The 24,509-nt window shown below is 42.2% G+C and overlaps 1 protein-coding gene and 1 long non-coding RNA gene across 5 annotated transcripts in view; one reads left to right on the top strand and one right to left on the bottom strand.

Moving 5' to 3' along the window:
- Positions 1-23,158, top strand: part of PKD2L1 (polycystin 2 like 1, transient receptor potential cation channel) — a 30,288-nt gene extending 7,130 nt beyond the window's left edge. The window contains exons 3-16 of one of the 2 annotated variants that reach the window (XM_038578525.1): positions 14,028-14,155; positions 14,623-14,876; positions 15,796-16,020; positions 16,184-16,412; positions 17,078-17,248; positions 17,428-17,609; positions 17,916-18,036; positions 18,854-18,952; positions 19,144-19,265; positions 20,490-20,616; positions 21,433-21,551; positions 21,797-21,920; positions 22,241-22,310; positions 22,825-23,158. In XM_038578525.1, coding sequence (XP_038434453.1) covers positions 14,028-14,155; positions 14,623-14,876; positions 15,796-16,020; positions 16,184-16,412; positions 17,078-17,248; positions 17,428-17,609; positions 17,916-18,036; positions 18,854-18,952; positions 19,144-19,265; positions 20,490-20,616; positions 21,433-21,551; positions 21,797-21,920; positions 22,241-22,310; positions 22,825-23,081 — 2,228 coding nt within the window. In that variant the 3' untranslated portion in view covers positions 23,082-23,158. The remainder of the gene's footprint in view (positions 1-14,027; positions 14,156-14,622; positions 14,877-15,795; positions 16,021-16,183; positions 16,413-17,077; positions 17,249-17,427; positions 17,610-17,915; positions 18,037-18,853; positions 18,953-19,143; positions 19,266-20,489; positions 20,617-21,432; positions 21,552-21,796; positions 21,921-22,240; positions 22,311-22,824) is intronic. The other variant, XM_038578526.1, reaches the window with a different exon arrangement.
- Positions 20,407-24,506, bottom strand: LOC111092995. Of its 3 annotated transcripts, none has more exons than XR_005380501.1 (3): positions 24,403-24,506; positions 21,488-22,605; positions 20,407-20,601 (listed from the first exon to the last, which is right to left on the bottom strand). It is a non-coding gene; the product is annotated as an uncharacterized LOC111092995 (long non-coding RNA). The 3 variants fall into 3 exon arrangements; XR_005380503.1 differs by having other exon boundaries at positions 22,281-22,605; XR_005380502.1 differs by having other exon boundaries at positions 22,452-22,605.
- Positions 24,507-24,509: the final 3 nt, after the last annotated feature.

Here is a 24,509-nt window from a genome sequence, read left to right as displayed (position 1 = left end):
AGATAAATACCCAGGAGTGTAATTGCTGGATCATATGGTAATTCTATTTTTAATTTTTTGAGGAATCTTCACAGAAGATGTTCTTTCTTGACTGAGCATTCCTAGAATTGACAAGGAAAGTAATAGAAATATGTTGGAGGTTCAGGAAATGTCTGTGTGTGAGCTCCTATACCCTCCGTGACTGTAATGATGGGAGAAGGAAATTGGTCATATAGAACCATGACATTAGTGAAGGTACAATGGTGATGGAGAGTATGGGACCTGGAATAAGGTGACATGGTTCAAATGCAACCAGTTATTAGCCATTGCCTTTGGAAAGGTAGGTCAAGATATTTAAATCTCTGGAAGCCCTGATTTCCTTATATATTGAATGATGATAATGACTGCCTTTGTGAGATTGGTAGAAAACAGGTAACTAAAAATAGTACAGTGCCTGGCACATAGTGGGCTTTCAATATATATCAGTTGTCATTCCACATCAAGGTATAAATTAGGAAAATATTAAAATGTAAAGTTTAACCCACTGGAAGCCTGAGATCTGAGAAAAGCCTGAGAAAGCATCAGGATAATGCTTGCTGAGGATCAGAAAGACTAGGCCTTCTAGAAGTAGTTGCCAGGGATTAAGACTGGCTATGGGATCATGATTTCATGCTTTTCCTAGCATGTTCAGTTACCCATGGCCCATCTAGACACAGAGAATTACAAAGTCCCTCTAGTACTAAGGCGAAGTCATCTGAGTTAGCTCAATCTAATTAATAAGGATTTAGGTCCCACCATCAGGCTTTGTCCTGTATTTGCTGTAGCAGAATTCCTTGGTGCCCCAGAATTCTGAGTGCCTGGGTCACTGTTACAAGATTGGTGACCCTGGACATATCCTGTTGTCCATTACTAGGTGACCACCTGTCCTATAGTTTTCTCCCATGAGGCTGCCATTGGTCTCTAGGAATACTGTAGTACATTTAAATACCACTTCTTGGTCAAGGAAAGGCTTTTTCCCCTTAACTATACTTTGATCAAGTACAGGAGAGCAGGCAACAGTAGCTGACAAAATCTAGATATTCTATATCTGATGTAAGTAGCCAGAGAAAGAACATGTAGCTCACATTCATAAAGCATGAGTCTGAGTATTGACTCTGCATCTGACCAGCTGAATGACCCTGAGCAGATCATTATAAATTTCAATTTCATAATTCATAGTGTCAACAAGAAAACCACAGGCCCTAAATGGTGTCACTTAGGTTAAGGCCCCATATCAGTAAATCAAGACTTAATACTAACCTAACTGCAGTTTTAATACCCAAAAAATGTAACTTTTAACCAGTCAGCATGGGAATTTCCTGGCCAGCACTAGGAAATTCACTGATAGACTCCTTCAGTTCCCCCAGAGAAGGGCTAAAACAATGGCTTCTTTGATAATAATTTCCTTTTTCCACTCTCTCTGTGCCTTTAAAAATCTTTCCTTTTCTGTAGCCCTTTGGAGCTCTCCTCTACTTGATAGATGGGATGCTGCCCGAATCATGGATTAGCTAATAATGCCAATTAGATCTTTGAAATTTACTTAATTGAACTATGGCATTTAACATTAGGGAAACTGCTCATGGGCAATGTCAGACCATGTCTGACAAGCTACAGGGAGACATTACATGGGAAAACACTTTGAAAACTATGAAACATGGGACACATGTCAGGAATTATAATCATATTGATAATAATCTCTTTATGCTATTACATGGTGGCAGCAGTAAATCTAGGATTTTAAGTTGAGACACATCATTAGGCCTGTGTGGAGGTTCTAATCATAGATATGAGGCAAAGGCCAATATTCTCAAAGTTGTGCTCCAAGGACCTCTGGGGCTTCCCAAGGCCCTTTCAGGAGGTTTGTGAGGTCTTCCTTTACCAAAGTACATATCTGTGGGAGGTCATATTTTCTTTATAGACTTCAACCAAAACAACATATAGCAGCAGACTGAATTCTGAAGCACATATGAGAATCTAGAAATCTTCTTTAAAGGCAGACATTAAACAGGCTGGCAAAAATGTTAAATTGTCCCATTTTTCTCATGAAATATTTTTGTTTTGTGTAATAAAATAGTTGCTTTTTCATAAAATTATGTTGTTTATGTATATTGGGTTTGTTATCATTATTTTATTTTTTATTTTATTTTTTTAAATTTTTAAAAATTTATTTATTTATTTATGATAGTCACAGAGAGAGAGAGAGAGAGAGGCAGAGACACAGGCAGAGGAAGAAGCAGGCTCCATGCACCGGGAGCCCGACGTGGGATTCGATTCCGGGTCTCCAGGATCGCGCCCTGGGCCAAAGGCAGGCGCCAAACCGCTGCGCCACCCAGGGATCCCTGTTATCATTATTTTAAAATGAATCATTATTATAAATATTTAAATTTTTCCCCAATTTTAATTTCTATAAGATAATTCTTGTTAGATATAACCCAAATAAAAAGTTTTTGGAGTTCTTAGTAATGTTTAAGAGTTACAAAGGGGTTCTGACAACCACTGGCTTGTAGAATGAGTTTGAGCTGGTCAAATCACATTATTTCACAGTATGGAGTGCTCAACAAATGAAATGGTGAGAGCTTATTAGCAAAAGGTTCAAACTAAGGACAAGATCCTGACTATTCACAAATTCGTTCATTCAAAGTTTTGCGAAGTCCTATTTTGTGGCAGATCCTCCCAACTGTTAAAGGCTTTGAAATACAAGAAATACGGAGACACACCTTCTACCTTCAAGGAGCAAAGAAAGTCAACATGTAAATCAATAGTGACACTCAGAGCTACAAATGCTATGGTGGAGGGTGCTCCAGGATAATGGCAGGATGTCAGAGGACAAAATGTTCAGAGAGACCTGGGAACTCTTATGGGTCTCAGAAACAGGCAACCATTCAAGTCTGAGGAGACCCAAAGTCATTGCCATTTGCTTGTGTTTTTTGTTTTATTTTGTTTTAACATTATTGGCTCTCAGCCTGGAGAAGGCAGGGGTAGGAGCTAGAGCCAACTAAGGCCTCAGGCTATGAATATGCAAGAGCTTTGCCACAGTCTAGAAGGGCAAGTATGAAAGGAAAATATAAAACAGTGTTTCTCCTCATTTCATCACAAAAGAATTCTACCCCTTGCCCTCCCAAACCTTGAGAATATTAAAAGTTTAATACATAGTTCTGGTTTAAAAAAGTCAATTAATATGGAAAATGTTAAAGGCTACTATTACTAAACACTATTAATAGTTTGGTGTATATAATTTTATCCATTTTCTGGGAACATGTACATACATTTGAATTTTAGTAAAATACACTGGCTTTATAATCCACTAGTGAATACTCTGAGGATTTAACCCTTCTCTCATTTCTAAGTTGCAATTTTCTTCTGCCCACTTTCCATCTTAAGAAACATGAGGCATTTGGAATCCAATTTTAAATGACCTAATAGCATTAATTAGAATGTGTGGGTGGAAGAAGAAATTGCTCAAGGAGAACAGCAACAATAAGAGGATTTCTTAACGAGGAAATCTTAACGAGGATTTCTTAACTTCCTACTAAGCAAAGGAGAAAGAATTTTATATACTCAGTAAATGTTTTTAACCAGGAGATTTGTGATTAGATTTGACTTAACATAGGAATTTTGTGTTGTCAGTTTGTTGACTTCAACCCCTTTTCCCTAATTTTCCTAGAAAAATTGCTTTTCCAAAGTACCCATCTGACATGGATGTAATCTTATTAAATGCTTCAGTTGGGATATTGATTTAGCCATAGTATCAGTGCTTAAATAAAATAGAAGTTTATTTTGCTCTCACATAACAATCTGAGTTGTATAAGAAATCCTGGACTAGAGGTGCCTGGGTGGCTCAGTTAGTTAAGCACCTGACTTGTGATTTCAGCTCAGGTCCTGATCTCAGTGTCGTGGAATCGAGCCCCAGGTCAGGCTCTGTGCTGAGTGTGCTGAAGCTCTGGACTAACACAGCCTCCACAATCATGTGCACCCAGCTGCTTCTACCTCATAGTCCAGCTTCTGCTCTTATGTCAATATTACAGCTATGTGGAAGAAGGAAAGTAGGAAAGGAAAGTACATTTCTTCCTTTTAATGATATTAACTGAAAGTTGTAAGTGGAAGCCTACCATTCTACTCACATTCTATTGGCCAGGACTTGTAAATAGTCACCATAACTAGCTGCAAGGGAGGCTGGGTAATGTGGTATTTAGTTGGGAAGCCGTATGCCTCTAGGTAACATCACATGATCATGTAAGAAGGGAAGGAAAAGTATTGGGAAATGACTAGTAGTCTATGACAAGTAGGGTGAGAAGAACTCTTGTCCAAAGTTTGACATGGGAATGGCAACAATTAATGGAACCCAGAGAAACCAAGGCACTCACTACCTCCCTGATACAAAATCATCAATGAGGCTGATGAGATATCTGATTCTTTTCCACCAGGAGAGGGTATTAAAGTGTTTTGCTAAGTTATTGTAAAACTATTATCAGAGGCTGTTGGGGAGGCATAAGAAGTGGCAGTTTCAAGGCCTTGTATTTTATTTCACAAGAAAGAAGAGTCACCCTGAAGAGTAACCATAAAACTTCCCCCCTCCCAAATTATAGGACCAAAGCTAAACTGGAACCAGTGCACTAAGAACCACATAGAGATTGATGAAATACCTGTTTCGGCAATCCAGGTGAGAAGAGGGGCTCAAGAAGAGGCCATCAGAGTAGCCACAGGGTAAATTTATAAATTGGTAAAGCTCAAGGAACTTCCAACTCCTCAACAATTGGAAAATTGATGGAACAGTGGAAGTTTTACCCTCACAATGACTGTCAGGGCTGGGTTTGGGGGTAGAGGGAAGAGTCCTCCAGATTTTTAGAGAAGCATCTTCCATACTTTTCCTCACAGCTATCCAGCTTAGGAAGGAGTAGTTGTCTTTTGAGTTTCAAAAACTTGAAGGCATAGAGTTTCCAACAGAGGAGTAGTATAGACATATAAAACAATTGTAATTATACACTTGCTGGCAGAAGCACCTTAGCTCTTCAAGATTCTTTGTCAATTAGTTGACACTCTCCTGCCCAAGGAGAGGCTGTTAGAAAATGACAGCTAAGTCCCATCACATGGTAATTAAGAACAAGAAAGGAGCTCAGTAGTATATGGCAGCCTATATGGCAATCATCTGGGAAAGTAGGTGCACAAAGTAACTGCCAACTTCTTGTTCTTGCTCTGAGCTAGGAAGATCTTCCAACAGTTCAAAGGAGAGGACAGAATATTCAATCCCTACAATAAACATTAGAATGGATAAAATCAGGTTATTATCCAAGCTCATGATTATGATGATTAATAATAATTATTACAGTCATAGTTCTTTAATAATAATATAGTTATGCCCCACCTGTGTCTAAAAGGGACCTGAGCCAGCTTACATTGAAAAGCACAGATACAAAAAATATAGCTAATTAAAAAAAATACAGCTCATTAGAACTATAATAAAAAGACTTAGCAAAAAAAAGATGGGAAAAGATGGGGAGGAAGATAGCTTATACCAGAAAACCTACGATAAACAAAAGTACATCAAATAAGAACCAAGCCTGAGGTTCCTGGCAGCCAGAGCAAGTAAAGAACATAAATAGGTTACACAGTTCTTACTGGTGAGTAAGAAAAAGCACAAAGGTTAAGAAGGAGACCCTAGCAGGACGTCTGGCTGGCTCAGTGGTTGAGCGTCTGCCTTTGGCTCAGGGCATGATCCTAGAGTCCCAGGATGGAGCCCCACATCGGGGTCCCTGCATGGAGCCTGCTTCTCCTTCTGCCTGTGTCTCTGCCTCTCTCTCTCTGTGAGTCTCTAGTGAGTGAGTAAATAAAATCTTTAAAAAAGAAAAAAGAAGGAGACCCTATTCTGGGAAGTGTTGGCTTTGTTGGATTTTTATATGAGTCATGGAATATCATAATGGATAAAAACAGTATCCAAACTGAGGCTACATTTCTTTTGACTGTATTTTATATCTGCCTCTTTAAAAAACATATTAAACCCTGTTCTTAAAGAATTTTTAGGAGTAGGGATATATATGTATACTGTACATATATATGTATGTGTGTGTATATATATATATACACATATAAGTGCTTATAAACACATACAGGTAAATATGTAAATTTTTATTGTATCCTAGAGGCCTGGATTTACTCAGAAATAAAGCTTGGAGAGCCTTGAGGAATTGATGGTAGGTGTGTTCCTAGAATATCATCATCAGTTGGTTTGGTCAGCAGCCCCCTTTAATATAGAGTAATAACGTATTTTAATTAATGTAGACTTTGGCACAAATATGCTAAAGTCATTGACTGCCCTCCAGAGGTGTTTGAACAGTAGCAGAAGCTACTGTTCTAGTTCCATTTTCCTCAGGAAATAATGCAATTTAAAGAAAAAATGTCATGGTTTTCATATAAGTAAGGATTATATTACAATGAAGTAAAATGCAGTAAAAACTGGCTTAAACCATATGGGATTTATTGTGTACATAATGAAAGTCCAAAGGAGAGCAGGGCTCAGGGATGATCAATCTAATGACTTTCTGACATCTTCAAAGCCCCACCTGTTTCTTTTGTTCAGTTCTTCCAGGTGTGTGATCAGTGTCATCTTGGGGTTGAATACTCTGGGGCTTTCTCATTCATATCTACTATGAGAGAGAAGGTCCTAAAAGGTTCCAGAACTCTCTCTTCATGACCTCCCCCCTTTTAAAAAAATATTTATTTATTCATGAGAGACACACAGAGAGAGGCAGAGATATAGGCAGAGAGAGAAGCAGGCTCCCTGCAGGGAACCTGATGCAGGACTTGATCCCAGGACCCTAGGATCATGACCTGAGCCAAAGGCAGATGCTCAACCACTGAGCCACTCAAGTGCCCCATCTTCACGACCCCTTAATCTGAAATGCTCAATCCCTGAATCTGTAATGGTGCCATGGGAAGGGCATTTTGGCTTAAGCTTCCCATCCAAATCCTAGAGCTAGAGGGTTGAATCCAGCTGCTAGCAACATATGTGGGATGATCCACAGAGGTGTGATATCTCAAATAAAATCATGCCATTAACCAAGAGAGGATCTTTTTTTTTTTCTTTTTTTTTTTTTTTAAAGATTTATCCATTTATTCATTCAGAGAGAGACGGAGGGAGGCAGAGACACAGGCAGAGGGAGAAGCAGGCCCCATGCAGGAAGCCCCATGTGGGACTCAATCCCAGGTCTCCAGGATCACACACCAGGCTGCAGACGGCGCTAAACAACTGCGCCACCGGGGCTGCCCTAACCAAGAGAGGATCTTAAGGAAACCACTGTGAAATCTAACATAGCACACAGAACCTGGAAATTTCAACATGTAACTTGGAATCAAATAGGTGAAAAGATTTTTAAAAATAATTGTACTATTTTTACATTGTATCATTATTATAGCATTACTTGAATGCCATGGGCATGAAGAGAAATAAAATCCACCTGTTATACTACTCATTCATTAAAAAGTCCATTTTTTCTTCAAGGTTTTACATACCTAGCATTTCTGTAAAATATTTAATTGTTACAATAACACAGAAAAAATTTTGCATTCTATATTTATTACCATTTCAGCTATTACCATTAAGTGGCTCAATGATATCATAGTTTACTTCAATATTGCCTCTTTGTAGGACATTTAGGTTGTTTACAATCTTTTAATACTATGAACAACTCAGGTAACATTTTTGTGCATGTGAGTTTTTCTTCCCCCGGGGAATCACCTATGTCAGAATATGACTTTTGATCCAGATTTATATACAATTATTTGTTTATACCAGAATGAAGGAATTTGGAGCTTCTTTTAAGATGGTAGTGTTTTGAGTTTACCAAATGCTTTTCTTTTTTTTTTTTTTTAATGATAGTCACAGAGAGAGAGAGAGAGAGAGAGAGAGAGAGGCAGAGACACAGGCAGAGGGAGAAGCAGGCTCCATGCACCGGGAGCCCGACATGGGATTTGATCCCAGGTCTCCAGGATCGCACCCTGGGCCAAAGGCAGGCGCCAAACCGCTGCGCCACCCAGGGATCCCACCAAATGCTTTTTGCAATTCATCTCCTAACTCAGATATTAAACTTTGAGTTTTCTTATAAGGGTGCCCTTATAAACATGTAATACTAAATGTTTGGCTTGATTTTTGGAAGAAGAATCAGAGTCCCTAATCAGAAAAGTTTGAGTCTAGAGGATATGGTAGTGTAATGTATGGTGGCTAAATTCATTGTCTTTGGAGTAAGGCAGACATGAGTTTGAATCTGAGTTCTACTTACTTGCTATATGATCTTTGGACAAGTTATTTAGTACCGTAAAATGTAGATGGTAATTCCTACTTTTTGAAGTTTTTTTTTTAAAGATGTATTTATTTATTTATGATAGACATAGAGGCAGAGACACAGGCAGAGGGAGAAGCAGGCTCCATGCCGGGAGCCCGACGTGGGACTCGATCCTGGGTCTCCAGGATCACGCCTTGGGCCAAAGGCAGGCGCTAAACCTCTGAGCCACCCAGGGATCCCCTTTATGAAGTTTTTATGGGCTTAGGGGGACAATGTGTGCAAAACCTGGTATATAATATGTGTCAGTGATGTCAGTTATTGTTATTATTCAGCAACTGTGAATATTCAATCTGAGGCCAAGGTTAAAAGGCATGATATAGTGTAGACAAAACAACTTAATTTCTGTCCAGGAGAAAAAAAAAATCAGATACTCTGTGCTGGATGATGAGACCAACACCTGGTCTCTGAATCTTCTTCATAGCATTCTCATGCAGTCATTGTCTACTGTCTGAAAACTTCCTGCAATGAGGCCTTCACTACATTAAAAAGTAGTTATGTACTGGCATATGGACATTCCATGTACTCACTCAAATTCTGATTCCTTCTAGTTCCCACCCATTCCTGGTCTAGTGTTGCTTTTTGAAATGGAGCACTTCTATTCCTTCACTGGATCTTAAAGGAAGAAACCAGGAATGCCCCTTGCAGGAGCCCCTTCCATGTGATCCTGAGTGGGTAGTCCTTGCTGACACTCTCAGAGATGATATGGATGTTAGTGAAATAGTCCATTTCATAATTTGAAAGCCCTTGTGGTTAAGAAATTCTGCCTTTGTTGGAGCTTACATTTTCCTTCCTGTAACTTCTAATTCATGAATATAGCTCAGTCCCAGGAGCAGAACAGAATTAGTTTACTATGGAAGCAGATAGATTTGCATTTCAATCTTGGCTCCTTGGGCAAGTTACTTCAGCTGTTTGAGACTGGAAAATAGGGATGATGATAATAATTGCACCTAATATATACTGCTGTTGTGGGATTAAATGAAATAGGCATGTCAAACACTTAGCATAGGGCATATAATAGATATTCTGAGGTGATAAATGGCTACTCTGGTCCTTTCTTTCTCCTGACATGGAGAAGGATGATGGTAGAATGGATATGTTGAGTCCTTGTCACGATTCAGAAATCTCTGAACTGGATATTCTGCTTAGACAAGCTGGTTCTTCATGGGAAAGCCAAATGATTTACCTGAAAGGAAATTAATGGGGTGGAGTAGGGGAAAGGAGACAACAGGAAAGATCAACAAGTTGTTTTCAATCTTTTTCTCCTACAATATGCTGGAGGGATGTGGTTCACTCCCATGACTACCAGTGGCTCCACAAGGCAATGGATTTCATGATTTTCCCTTGGAGTGAGGAGGGGATGTTTTAAGAGGTCTCCGTAGTTTGTAAAATTTTCCTATCCCTCCCTAGCTCAGAAGGACGGTTCTGAAAACTTCTTGGGAAATATGTTATTTCTTCTTCCTCACTCCCAGTCATGAGAGTCCGGGAAAGAGGCATTGAAAAAACCCCTGCCTTTGTGACAACTCTATCAAAGACAAGTGGGATTATATAGCGACAGGTCAAAGCAGTGGTTCTAGAATTGTCTCAGAACCAGTAGTATCAACATTACATAGGAATGTATTGCAAATGAAAATTATTGAGCCCCATCTAGACTTTTAGCAGTCTGTGTTTTAATAAGCCTTGGAAGTAATTCTGATGCATGCTGCAGACACCATATTGTATTAAGATGAAGAGAGACACGGGAGCTGAAATAATCACTCCATCTAGCTAATCCTGGGCCTCTGTCCTGCTTTTGGGTTCAGATTGCAGTAACCTCTAAGCCTGATACTCATCTGATGTTCTCGACGGTTGATGTATTAGGCAAATTGAGCTTTGCCATCAACATTTTTGCCATCACATTGTGTAAGGGTTACTGGCCAACTGTACTTGCTCTCTAAGCCCCTAAGGACTAGCTTTGTTTCTCTTGCCCAAGACTACGAATTTATTGCTCTCCTTGGACTAAGGAATATTCCAACTTATTTCCAACATCTATTAAATGGGAATTATCCTTGACTATTTTGATGACATTGCTGCAATGTGTCAAATATGGAGTCATAACACTTTATTTAGTTTGAAAATTATTGATTTATTTCATTCTAGTCTTTTTGGGGTACTGTCCCCCTTTTGGTTAAGCCCAACAAATGTTTATTGAGAAACTATTAAATATCAGGCACTATGCTAAATGAATGAAACATAGTCCTTGTCTCCTGAAGAAGCATATAATGGGGCGACTACTTCTAGTTGCTAAGCACCCACTGTGTTCAATACATTCTAAATACATAATCTATCATCTTCAAAATATTACAAGAAAGATATTTTATTCCCCAATTTAATGATAAGGAATGATAAGGAATCAGAGTCCAAGTCCATACTATAAGTGACAGAGCTAGGATTTGAACCTAGGTCAGTCTAGCTCCAAAGCTTATGCTCATTCTACAATAATAAATTCATTCTGAGTGCATACATGAGCAGGGGAGGTCAGCATACTATTAAAAACTTCTATTCTGTATAATTCAATTTTAAATGTTAAAGATGTACTTAAAAAAAAAGTTCATTCGGGATCCCTGGGTGGCGCAGCGGTTTGGCGCCTGCCTTTGGCCCAGGGCGTGATCCTGGAGACCCCGGATCGAGTCCCACATCGGGCTCCCGGTGCATGGAGCCTGCTTCTCCCTCTGCCTGTGTCTCTGCCTTTCTCTCTCTCTCTCTCTGTGACTATCATAAATGAATAAAAATTTAAAAAAAAGAAAATTTCTATTAAAAAAAAAGTTCATTCTAGGACATCTTTCTCAATAGAAATCTTTAAGGATAGGACCCAGTGACCCAGCATGGTGTTTCACACATGTTAGACTTTGATTAATGAATTATATTCATTTGTTTAATTAATATAAAAGGTGTCTTTAGAATAATCAGGTTGGTAGACTGATAATATGTTCTACCAAGTATTGATTTGGGGTATGAGAAATAGTAGATTGAATTTCATGGAGGTGGGGAGGTAAGCACCCCTCATCTCCTGAGACAAAGTAAAAAGTTGCTGAAATAAGAATTAGCAAGAAGAGAAGGTATGCAGGTGGAGAGAAGGCACTGAATAGGTACTATACAGGGCATAAATCTTAATTTAGAAGGTTTTTAAATAGTTTCTTAGTCTTTTCTGTTTGCATGTACTTCAATTAAATGGTTAAAAGGAATACTGAATTTCTGAGTGTCAGTGGGCATTTGACCAGGTGAAATACATAGTCTTCACTCAAAATACATAGTCTTTACTATCTCAGATGATAATCAGAGATGTTATGCCTCCATAATAGGTTGACAGTTCAGAGCAATGTTAATTCTGAGGAGTAATTTAGAATTGGAGACTTGGAGGAGAAAAAGATATAGCAACGGGTACCATCTAGTGGTCATCCAGAAGCTGAAATAATTTAATCAGCCTATGGCATTAGGAAAAATTCAGCTCACTGATCATCCTAAGTTTGTAGTGGGCTTTCAGCAGACAGAAGCTTGACTTCCAACCTATTTTCCAGATCTGGAAAAGTTGAATATAAGTCCTCCAAATACTAAGGGCAAGTAATCACAGAGAAGTGATTGAATCACAGTGATTCACAGTGAATCACAGAGAATCAGAGAGAAGTAAAGTTGTTTTTTGGACTTAAGTGGAATGGGGAAATACGAAGTCACAATGCTTCCTTCTTTGCTGATTTTCCCCTGGAAAAGTGTGACGTTGCTTGTACCTAATCTAGGACCATTCACTGGTCCCTCTTTCCCACAAAACTATGGATAGGTTCTAGGGGTGGTGGGAGCAAATGTAGCTCAAAATTTGAAAAGGAAAATTCTTAAAGAGAATTGTTCACAAGAGACTGACAGATATAACTTTAATATTTTGATGTAATTACAGACTTACGGAAAGCTGCAAGAATAACACAAAGAGTTTATATATATATATATATATATATATATATATATATATATTTCACTCAGATTTCCCAAATAAGTACATTTTACCATGCTTGCAATTCTTTTATTGTTCTCTCTCCCAATCTCTCTTTCTCTCTCTTTTCACACACACACACACACACACACAACTTGAGAATAAATTGCAGATATAATTCCCTTTTGCTCCTAAATACTTTAATCTGTAACTCTAAAAATAAGGATATTCTCTTACCAAAGTCATGAAATTATCATTGATTCAATACTATCATCTAATGAACAGACCTTATTACAATTTCATCAATTATTCCACTAATAGCCTTTCTAGTAAAAGGAAAAATTATTGTCCAGGATTTAATCCTAACTAAATGCACATATTACATTTAGTTTTTATGCTTCTTTAGTCTTTTTAAATCAAGAACAATTCTTTAGTCTTTATCTTGCATGACTTGGCTAAAAAATTAAGTAACAATATCATAATACTAATAAATTATAAACTATAGAAAAAAACAAGAATACATGAGTTCATGCTGATATACATAAATGACTAAATAAATGAGGAAGAAGGAGAAGTTATTCCTAAAGAGAATGATAACTAACAAGTGCAGAAGGAATGTTGGAATGAGAAAATCACAACTTGACAACCATAGTAGTAATAATCAGGCAAAAACCATTAGTGGATATTAAAACTAGTAGGTGAAAGACTGATGAGTAATGGGATGTTTACATAATTTCAAAGTATTTTCTCACAAAATACATACCATTTACAAAGAGAACAATAATTTTACATTGAAGAAAGCTGTAAGACACTGTCTTAACAAGGGATGAAAGTTAACATCACCAGTAATGATACAGTTAGACAATGTGTGCCTCCTGATAGGAAGCTCTGAGAAGGACACCCATCACTTTTTGGTATTCTTTGCCAAATGTATAACCTGAATTTAAACACAAGGAAACATCAGGCAAATCTAAATTGAGGACAATCTATAAAATAAGTGGCTTATATTCTCCAAATTCTGTCTTTAAACTAGAAAACTTTAGTTTCCCTTGACAGCTCTACTTCAGAATAGGTATATGGGTTAGGGTGGTTAAGAGATATTCAGTTCTTCAGGGCAAAGGGCATGCCTTTTTTTGATCTGGGGATGCTCTGAGTCCTTCCCTCAGGAGACAACTGTGCCCATCAGGATGCCTTGTGGCCAGAGGTGCCATGCCTACCTCCTACTCCCACTGCTGTGGAGTTACTGACTCCAAAGTCCAGGAGACCACATCTTCATTGTAAGGTGTTTGGCCAGGGCCTCAGAGTACTCTAGAATTCAGAGGTAATTTCCCGACAGCATAAATATAGGACAAATGAAAGGAAGCACTAACTGTTGCAGAATGTGGAAATATCTTGGATTTGGGGAGTAAGAACTAGGAAGTCAAACTGGTTTAGGAAGAGAAAAGTGGATTTTCAGAATGACAGTATCAAGAAACAATTTCTGAATGGAGCTCAGTCTTAAGGTAAGTTAGGAGGAAAGGAGACCTTGTAGCCTAATACATTCCCTGGTTTCCCCAATGCCTTATTAGCCTCCTCAACCAACTCTCGGGAGTTGGGTCTAATGGGATCCCATCTAGGTAGCATCTCTGGCTCCAGGGCAATGGGCTTTCCTGTCTCCTCTGGAGAATGGATATGAGAACAGTGAGCAAGACATAGTCTCTTGGGTTGGTTTCTAGTGACCTACGGAATGACAAGCTCCAGTGCCTATTATTACACTAAAGTGATGTCGGAGCTCTTCTTACATACCCCGTCAGACACTGGAGTCTCCTTCCAGGCCATCAGCAGCATGGCGGACTTCTGGGATGTGAGTATGAGATCCCCTCTACCTCTCCCCTGTCCTTTTCAATGGCCTGAAGCATCAAGCCACAAGACCAGGACTCAGCAATATCAGACAGTGAACCAGGCTATATCCAGAGAACAGATCATTCTGGAACCAGGCTGAGTCAAAGGGTCAAGCAAGAATCAATGGGTCAAACTAGAGTTTAGGTAAAGGTAAATGAGAGACTGGGATGGTGATCAAGGAGTCAAGCCAGGAGTTAGACTAGTATTGGAAATCAAAGGTAAGGCTGAACTTCAAAAAGCATTTTAAATAAAGAGTAGGGCCATATCAGGTCAAGAGCTGGCCAAGATTCATGGGTCAGCCAAGGACTGCAACAGAAGTGGACTAGGGATAAGCTGGGGGAGGAGGGTGTCAAGGAGGAAGGCAAAAGTCATCTCAAAAATAAAGGTCAGGATGAGGCAGGGTCAAGCTTAACCCAGCTTGTGGTCTAGTTTGCCCAGGGCCCACTACTGGACAGTTTGTATTGGACCAAATGGTACAACAACCAGAGCCTGGGCCACGGCTCCCACTCCTTCATCTACTATGAAAACCTGCTGCTGGGGGTTCCAAGGCTCCGGCAGCTGAGGGTCCGCAATGACTCCTGTGTGGTGCATGAGGATTTCCGTGAGGACATTTTGAGCTGCTATGATGTCTACTCTCCAGACAAGGAAGAGCAGCTCCCCTTTGGGCCTCTCAATGGCACAGCGTGAGTGAGTCCCCCCACCAATGTTGCTGGGCTTGCTTCTCTGAGCTTGACACAATCCTGAGGTTTGGGAACCATTTCCACGTAGTCTTAAAGAGACTTGGGGGACCTGGAGGGAGTATCTTTCTGGGTCCCATCTGTGACTGTTTGGAGATCTTGATTTGGGTCACTTAGGAACAGAGAAGGTATATTAGCAAACAGAGTCATAGCCTCTGGACTTGTTTCCACACACAGATCACTGTCACATTTGCCCTACCCTGGAGGCAGTCTTGCTAGAGAAAGCATCCTTTCTGGCCCAGATGTTCTTACGGGTATGGAGAATGGATGAAACACTAATGTTGCCACACAAGTTGTAATTGGAAGAGTCTGACCCTTGGACTGGATAGGGAAAGCAACAAGGGGTTGAAGATGGATGAAGAATTAGGAAAGAAAGGGGGGGTGGAAAGGATGGATAGGACATGTAAGAGCGGGAAGTAAGGGCCCAGGGAGGAAATTTATGCACAAAACTGAGAATCATGGGGCAAAGCAGCTAGGTCCCCAACCACAAGAGCAGAAAGGGGATTTCCTGAATTATATAAGCCAGGTGTTTCCCTAGTAGAGACTACTCAGTCTGGGGTCAAAGTGGGGCATGGGTTTGTCATCCATAGTTTTGAGGAACATCATGAGAAATACGTTTGAGTTTCAGTTCAGACACTAACCTAGTCTGAGGTTCCTCATCTTCAAATGTGGATAATGTTTACCCTCCTTTCTCACATAGTAACAAACAAGGTAATATACGTGAAATATATATTATATGTGATATGTATATATAAAATATATGAAATTGTAAAGCCCAGACAATTATAAAGTGATGCCATTGCCTTGGAAGTCAGCTTTTGGATAGGCTCAGCCCTTTCTGCTCAGATGGTTTCTTCTGTGACAGGTGGACATACCATTCACAGGATGAGCTGGGGGGCTCCTCTCATTGGGGCCGGTTGACAAGCTACAGTGGAGGTGGCTACTATCTGGACCTTCCGGGATCCCGACAGGCCAGTGCAGAGGCACTCCAGGACCTTCAGGAGGGCCTCTGGCTAGATAGGGGCACTCGTGTAGTTTTCATTGACTTCTCAGTCTACAATGCCAACATCAATCTTTTCTGTGTTCTGAGGTGGGTTCTGTTTCCCTATCTTCCCTCCATCCATGGTTCCTGATTCCCTTCTCTGCTTGAGACACATAAACTTGTACCCTATGGTAGGGGAGTATGGAAGAGAGGGGATGGGAGGAACTATCCCAGCCTAGGTCTCATCAGGTATCTCCCTCTCCTCCCATAGACTGGTGGTAGAGTTTCCAGCCACAGGAGGTGCTATCCCATCCTGGCAAATCCGCACAGTTAAGCTGATCCGCTATGTCAGCAACTGGGACTTCTTCATCATTGGCTGTGAAATCATCTTCTGCATCTTCATCGTCTACTATATGGTAGAGGAGATCCTGGAGCTCCACATCCACCGGCTTCATTACCTCAGCAGCATCTGGAATATTCTGGACCTGGTTGTTATCATGGTGAGAGGCAGATATCCTATACTTGGGACATATTAGAAAGAGGAAGGGGATTCACCTAAATAGGGGCTCCAAGGTCTTCCTTTTGGAGTCTCGAGCCCTTCTTATGACTTCTGATCAAATCATTGTGTTAAAGCTCCCAAACTCAGAGGCTGATGTTCCTCTGGCTCACCCCTGGGAAACTGTCTCCCACATGCCGTCTCCCTCTGACCTGCGATCCAGGCACCGCCTTTTCTTTATGTACTTGCTATTCTGTTTCTCTTCCGTCTTTTGCCTTTATGACCTGTCCCTTTGAAACTCCTACCTTTTCTCTTCTCTTCTAATAAAATATTCTGCCTCTTTATCTTCATGTTCTTCCTTATTAATAGGACACATTAGCTTCTCAACCAAGGCTAGGAAGTGGTGGAAGAAATAAAATTACTTGGCTCCAATTATCCATGGTACTTTACATATTTACCACTGCTTCCAAAGCCTTCTCGGGATTTAAGACGTTCCGCTAATCATCCTATTCAGTTCCATTTGAACCTGAGATAGTCAACAACTCAGAATGGAAGGATTTTTTTTTTCCTCACCTGATTTACCTACCCCAGCTCTCCCCTTGGACCTTATCATTGAACTTCTCTTGAGATCCTGACTTTTCTTGACACCTCTGATCTCTCTGATGACAGCTCTCCATTGTGGCTGTGGGCTTCCACATATTCAGAACCCTTGAGGTGAATCGGCTGATGGGGAAGCTCCTGCAGCAGCCAAACATGTATGCTGACTTTGAGTTCCTCGCCTTCTGGCAGACACAGTACAACAACATGAATGCCGTGAACCTCTTCTTTGCCTGGATCAAGGTACCTTGGGACCCCCACCCCAGCAACACCTCAGGGCACTCATTCTCCCTTCCTCAGTACTTGTCTCATTTTCCTTGTCTGGTTTGCCAACTCCTGTGACCTTTATAGCCCGTGGAGTGGACTATTCAAAGCTTTTCTCTTTTCTTCCTTCACTGCTTGGTTCGACATGGCCTGTCCAGATATTCAAGTACATCAGCTTCAACAAAACCATGACTCAGCTCTCCTCCACACTGGCCCGCTGTGCCAAGGACATCCTGGGATTTGCTGTCATGTTCTTCATCGTTTTCTTTGCCTATGCTCAACTCGGCTACCTGCTTTTTGGAACCCAAGTGGAAAACTTTAGCACTTTCATCAAGTGCATGTGTGTGTCTTGCCCTTTTCCCTCCTCCTGGGCCCCTCACCCTCCAGTTTTGTGGGTGTGCGTATCCTTGGGGAGGCTGGGTGTACATGTGCAGGCATGTCTGTGCTTAAAGCATCTGTGTGAGAATCTCCAGAAGTCCTGGTGTGTATGCTCAAGTATCTCTGTACCTCACTCTTTCTCTCAGTTTGGAAATATAGTGAGTCTGAGTTCACCGAAGAGTGGTAGTTAGGAAAGTGTGTTGGGGGTGTGAATAGGGGTCAGGGCTGTGGTTAGGCTCTGGGTGAAGCCCAGACCCTGGTCTCTCAGTTTCACTCAGTTCCGGATCATCCTTGGGGACTTTGACTACAACGCTATTGACAATGCCAACCGCATCCTGGGACCTGCCTACTTTGTCACCTATGTCTTCTTTGTCTTCTTCGTGCTCCTGGTGAGGGTCCCTCTGAGAGGTGGGAATTGGGAGCCTGAGGGGTGGAGACATAAAGGACCTGTAGAGTGAGGTTTTAGCTCCCCCCCCCAACCCCATGCTCTATACCCAGGATTAAAATGGGTATCTCCAGTCAGGGGTAGAGAATCAGGTGGGGGAAGCTCTGGCTCTCCCAAGAGCTGGCTAATGTGCTCAGTGTGTCCAGCACGTCAGGCAGTTTGCAGAGTATAAGGGAATCTGCAGACTCCCTCAGTATAATGAAACCTTTATTCTCCAAGGATGGAAAGGGAGAGAAAAGTACCCTATGAAGAAAAGTGGTTGAATCTAGAAGCTTCTATATCTATTCTCCTCTTCCTCAAGGAATCTCTAGCTATTTATATCACCATTGCTTTATATTCTCTTTCTCTGTGCCAACTATGAAAGATCTGGGCTTAATTTTTATTAACAAAGCCAGCAGGTTTCTTTATTTGATCATGGTTAGAGATAGATGGGTTAGATTGGGATTAGATGGTAAAGACAGCAAAACTGCACTCTCAGTGATTGGTAGGCTCTTATATGGAGGTGAACCCTGACATATGATGTAGTCAGGTTACTACAAAGCAACTGAGTGAAGATAGCAGGAGCTTGATCCATCCCTAATAGGGGATTGTGCTGAACAGGGGCTTGGGGACTCTGAGATGTGGGGGTTAGTGGGCTGCAGAGTTGAGATTGAAAACATTGGCTCCTTTAGAATATGTATCTGGGACATTAATAAGGTTAGTGGGCTCAATTCTGTTAGTAGGTATGTGGGTGAGGACCCGGGTCCCCACTTTATCTTCAGAACATGTTCCTGGCCATCATCAATGACACATACTCAGAGGTCAAGGAAGAGTTGGCTGGACAGAAGGATGAGCTGCAACTTTCTGATCTCCTGAAACAGGTAACCACTCAGTCTCCTTGAGCCACACATCTGCATTAGGACCCAAGCCCAAGGCCTGGTCTGTTCCGACTGGTATAAGGACCTGTGCCTTTGTGTGGCTTTGATTTATCCCTGGAAGCCTGGCATCCTGTGATGGAGGCGTGGGCAAGGAAGGCTGTGGGAACTGGTACCTGTTTCCTTTTCCCTTCCAGGGCTACAACAAGACCCTACTGAGGCTGCGTTTGAGGAAGGAGCGGGTTTCAGATGTACAGAAGGTCCTGCAGGGTGGGGAGCAAGAGATCCAATTTGAAGATTTCACCAACACCTTGAGGGAGTGAGCAACCAGAGATCCAATCTTTTCTGAGATTGATCTATAATAAGTCTTTGACCCTCAACCATATACCCTTTGCCTTAAAACTTCTGATCTTGGCCTATGGGCCTCTGACCTTGGTTTTGGCCTTTGGCCTACAGAGCTCTGATTCTGACCATCAGAATTGTGCCCTTGGTTTAAAGGTCTCCAGCCATGTTCTATAACTTCCTGGACCTTGTCGAACAACTCTTGGAACTAATGTAATAATATAATTTCCTAATTATTACATACATTTCTCATTCCCACAAAGCTCTGTAGTTGGTTCTATGCTCCCCTACAAACATGGGCCTATTCTCTTAGCCTCCCTGTTTCCCAGTCAAACATATTAACACACACTGAAAAAATATATTGTGAGCACCAGCTGTGATCCAGGCACTGAGTAGGGCACACAATTAAATAAGACAAAGTCTTTGTCCCCCAGGAGCTCACACACATGTAAGCAAATAAACTGAATTACAGAACAAGTTCAACAACCGAATTGACTAAAAGATACAGAGCACAAAGTAAAAAGAGTATTCAGTTCTATTTTTGAGCTTAAGAGAAGGCTTCCTGGAAGAGGTGATGTATGAATACCTACAGGAGGATAAGTTCCTACATGTAGACAAGCAGGGGAAGTCCATTCCAAGAGATAAAAGTGTTAAGTTGAGCAACATGTAGGGTACATGTTAGCTAAGCATTGCTAAGGTATCAAATAAAAGTGGAACATAGCAGGAGATGAGACCAGAGGAATGAAGAAGGGCAACATTGGGAAAGACCTTGTATACCACCAATCTATCCTAAGAATAGGGTTCCCAGGAGAGATTTTAAGCAGAGAATGGGTGTATTTAGACTTGCACCTTGGAAAGCTTAATTACTCTAGTTGCATTATAGAGTATGAATTTCAGGGGTAGGGAATGAAGGGTGGGATTGGGGGGATGGAGTATTTAGGGCAAAGAAATTTTGCAATAATTCCTATAGAACACTGGAGGGCCTAAAACTATTTATCAGGACTAAGAGAAGGAAGGCATAGATTCAAACAATTTCTTGGGAGTAAAATTGCTAAACTTTGGAGATCCTGGCCTTCCCACGTAGTCTCATTCTTCCCCAGAGAGCAAGAGTCATGAAGTCTGAAAAAAAGTAGGGAGTCTATAATTGAGAGATCACAGCCACAACAGGTCAGAAGTCATTTCCTCATACTGTTTTCCCCAGACTTGGGCACGCAGAGCATGAGATCACTGAGCTCACAGCCGCCTTCACCAGGTTTGATCAAGATGGAAATCACATCCTGGACAAAAAAGAGCAGGAACAAATGCAACAGGACCTGGAGGAAAAGAGGGTGAGCCCAGTTGGCTGATGCAGAGGCAGTGAAAGAAAACCACTCTCTCTCCCTTCCCTGCCAACACACCCAGAACACAAATCCAAACTGAAAATCCTTCAATAGAGGGGCAGGAGAGAACTCTCTAGAATAGTGATTCTCAAACTGCTGCATATTAGAATACCCCAGTGGGGTAGGGGTGGAGAGTCAAATAATCCTCATACTCAGGTCTCTACACTCTAGACATAATCGCTGGGGGAGTGAGAGACTCAGACATCAGTACTTTTAAAAACTCCCCAAGTGATTGCAATGCATAGCCAAGGTTGAAAACCACTGCTCTAAAACATAGTCTTGGGTGGGTGGGTGGGGGGGGGGAGGATCAATTATCCAAGAATCCCTGACAATTCTTTCTGAGGACTTACTTTCTCCTTGGGATTTTCAAACTTGGATCCTTAGCTATACCTGCTGTGCCTGCTTCATCCCTATCTAGTATAGACCCCAAAATCAAGGGCAGGAGGGAAAGTGGCAGGAATTCTGGTAGTGTTCTTCCTTTCCCAAACTGAGTTGGCTTCTAGTGAGGGTCTCATTAATCAAGGCTTCCAAGAGCTCATGTTTTGTTTCTGTGTTTCTGTGGAAGGTGATTCCCTCCCAGAGGTTGGTCCAGCTTTGTGTCCAGCACTACTACACTGATCCTATTGTCTCTAGAGATTCAGAGAGAAAGGGAATAGAATGAACTGGAGCCTAAGGGCCTGGTCCTGAGAGTCCATCAGAGCAGGTGATGAAATAGGAGCTGATGACTTCCCAGAGTCATCTTCTCCTCTCTGACTTCCTAATCAGGTGGTCCTCAACGCAGAGATTGAGAACCTAGGACAATCCATTGTGAGTAGCTCACCAGGCGAGTCGGGTCCAGAGGCTACCAGAGCAGATGGCTGGGTTTCAGGAGAAGAATTCTACACGTATGTGCAGCAGGGCTGAGTGTGTTTGTAATGTCCTATGTTGAGCTTCTTTCCATAACCTTCTAATTTTCTGTCCTAGCCCAGGGAGAACCTGTGTTCCCCTTCTCCTTTATTCTCCCTACAAGACTGGGCCTTACCTTCCTTGCTCCCATTCACACACAGACCATAATGTCTCCCCTACCCCTATAGATGTTTAGCCCCATGATGCATATTTTTGCTCCCTTAGTCTCTCTCAAATCCTGCAGACTCACAAGGAGAGTTCTTCAGTTGGAGACTGTCTTGGAAGGAGTCATGTCCCAAGTAGATGCTGTGGGCTCAAAGCTAGAGATGCTGGAGAGGAAGGAGCAGCTAGCTTCCTCCCCAGGCATGGTGAGTGGCCCTTCACTTGAGTCCTCTTGGTTTCCCACATTTGAACCCTACCATCTGTTCTACTCAGTGAGTGGAGGCAAAACATTTTTGAAATAGCCTGTTTTCAGGCTCCTGCAGAACATGTTCCTAGTAGTCACTATATCAGTGGAGGTAAGGAGTGGAGGGAAGATCTGAGGTTGATTGCTCTGGCCTGAGGGCTGCTGTGGCCTCCAGGAGATGGTCTGAGGTTGAAGAATCAGATCCAGATTTTCTAGATAAAAGGAAGTAGAGTGGGACCCAAATTCTTCCTTCAAATAACCTGTCCCTTTTTCTTCCAACAGGGGGATCAAGGCATTTGGGAGCATCTGCAGCCAACCTCACCTGTGACTCCAGACCCCTGGGGAGTCCAGGGTGGGCAGGAGAGTGGTGGGGGAGGGATTCTAAAGCATCAGATAGCTGGCTCCTCTCTCATTGCCTCCATAGAGAACTCCTCAGGACATGCCCTCCACTTCTAGGGCAGCAGATCCCTCCACTGCTACTGCTGAGTCCCACCTGGGTCCGGCCTTTTGAACCAATGTTTCTGTGTGTCGCTTGCATCATGCTTAGGCTTGTGACTCCGTGTTTCTGTGGTAGCCATGTAGCTCTGTGTAGCTCTTTGAAGTAACATTTCACCCTGGGCTTCTTACTCCCTGTGCTCCTAGCTCTGCTGTGATGAAAAAAAAAAAAATCATTAACAAACAGAATAAAGGAAGCCAGGGTTATGTTCCCTAAGCACCTGGCACCCGGATAACCACGATTTGTGAGAAAAGTAGAAGCCAAGAGAGCAGCATTATCTAAATGTCTTCCAATTTGCCAGTAAATCTTTATCCTTTGTGCATCTAGAGATCTGCTGCTAGCAGCCATGGAATTCTTGTCTTCCCCATAGAGTTTCCAGGTGGAAGAGAAGGGGAAGCCTTGGAGGAGATGAGACTTTCTCACATTGGAGATTACAGTGTTGCAGAGGAGTTGGGAGTGAGTGACCTCTCCATCCAGGGCAAAAACCATGAAGGCTCAGTTGAGAAGCCTGCTCCCGACATTTCACTAAACACTGGGAACTGCGAGAGCTGTAAACAGGCACATAGATGGAACCTGAGAAGAATCAGACAAAGAAATGACTCCAGGATTTTGAGATCTTTGGAATAAAATGTGGTGGGCTCTGACCCTATTTTTGCAAGGGATAATATGGGTTTCTCTGGTGACTATCAATAAAAATCATTAGAAAAATCAGGACCTTTGCGTTTTGCTTCTGGGATGGTACGAGGAAGAAGGCTGGAGCTGTGAACCATTCTTGTACTTGGGCTGGAGTACTCATCCTTGCTGGAAGGTGCAGAGTGGGGGCAGTGACAATGTGAAGGAGCTGGGCTGCCTGAGAAGTTCTGAAATAAGAACTTCTGACTTTTAGGAGTGATTTGAAATGGTGAGTATTATGACTGTACCATTTAAAGAGTGGAGACAGTGACCTTGGGAGACCTGGTCCTCAGGATGAAGAGAGTAAGGTAGCCCTTAGGCTACCATGAGGGGTAGCTGGTGTGTGTGTGTGTGTGTGTGTGTGTGTGTGTGTGTGTGTGGTGTAGGGTGTGGGAGGTAAGAAGGTGAGATGAAAAATAACTAGGAATCTACACCAAAATTTTGGGTATATAGGTCTGCATCCCAAGACTCACTATATGTGCTTCTTCCCTTCCCCTGTGATCTTTACCTCTTTCTCATTTTGCACCTTGATCCCCAGTTGCTTTTTCTCATCCATTCCCTTCTCCCACCCTTTTCACCATCCCGTCATGTACAGTGTATACACCTAGGAGACTTGTGAAACAGCTAAACTCAATCAAGATAACTAGAGTGTATCCTCAGCTGTAAAAAGTTACAAAGCGTTCTTCCAGAAAGGCTGTATCAGCTGAAGAGAAGTAGGTGCCAACCTGCAGTTTCAGAAAGGGGCTGGGGATCTCCGGGTGGCTCAGCGGTTTAGCGCCTGCCTCTGGCCCAGGGCGTGATGCAGGAGACCCAGGATGGAGTCGGCATCGGGCTCCCTGCATGGGGCCTGCTTCTCCCTCTCTCTCACTTTCTCTCTCTGTGTCTCTCATGAATAATAAATAAAATCTTAAAAGAAAAAGGGGCAAATGAGTTGTTTAACCAAGACACTGAAGGACCAGTATTTCGGCTCAGGAATCAATGACTGAAGGTTTCCCAAGGGAAGGATGAGACTGCCTTCAAAAGCGTGGATTTCCTGAGCAGTCTTTGGCGACGAATACAGGCCTGGGTGGGGGCGTCTCTCGGGAGAGGGTAACTTGGCCCTGTGGCTTTGGTCAGCGGGCCACCTGAGCGCAACCGGCCCCAGACAGGTAGGTCATCGGGTTTTACTAGACTAGTGACAGGGATGAGCGCAATGTCAGTTCCAGACGTCGCGACTGTTGCCAACGGAGGGACTCACTATGGCTTATTTTAGCCTCAATTTCAGCTTCACGCTTACTCTTTGTATTACTCCTCCGGAGCCGCACAACTCAGCGGGGAGACGGAGTACCTCGGGGCGGTGAGCCCGCGCGGGGAGGGCGGCGGCGGGGCGGCGGGGCGGCGGGG

The sequence above is a fragment of the Canis lupus genome, chromosome 28 (genome assembly GCF_011100685.1).
Source record: "Canis lupus familiaris isolate Mischka breed German Shepherd chromosome 28, alternate assembly UU_Cfam_GSD_1.0, whole genome shotgun sequence".
Taxonomy (NCBI): domain Eukaryota; kingdom Metazoa; phylum Chordata; class Mammalia; order Carnivora; family Canidae; genus Canis; species Canis lupus.
Note: the sequence above shows the minus strand (reverse complement) of the source record. Positions and strands in the feature narration are given on the sequence as shown.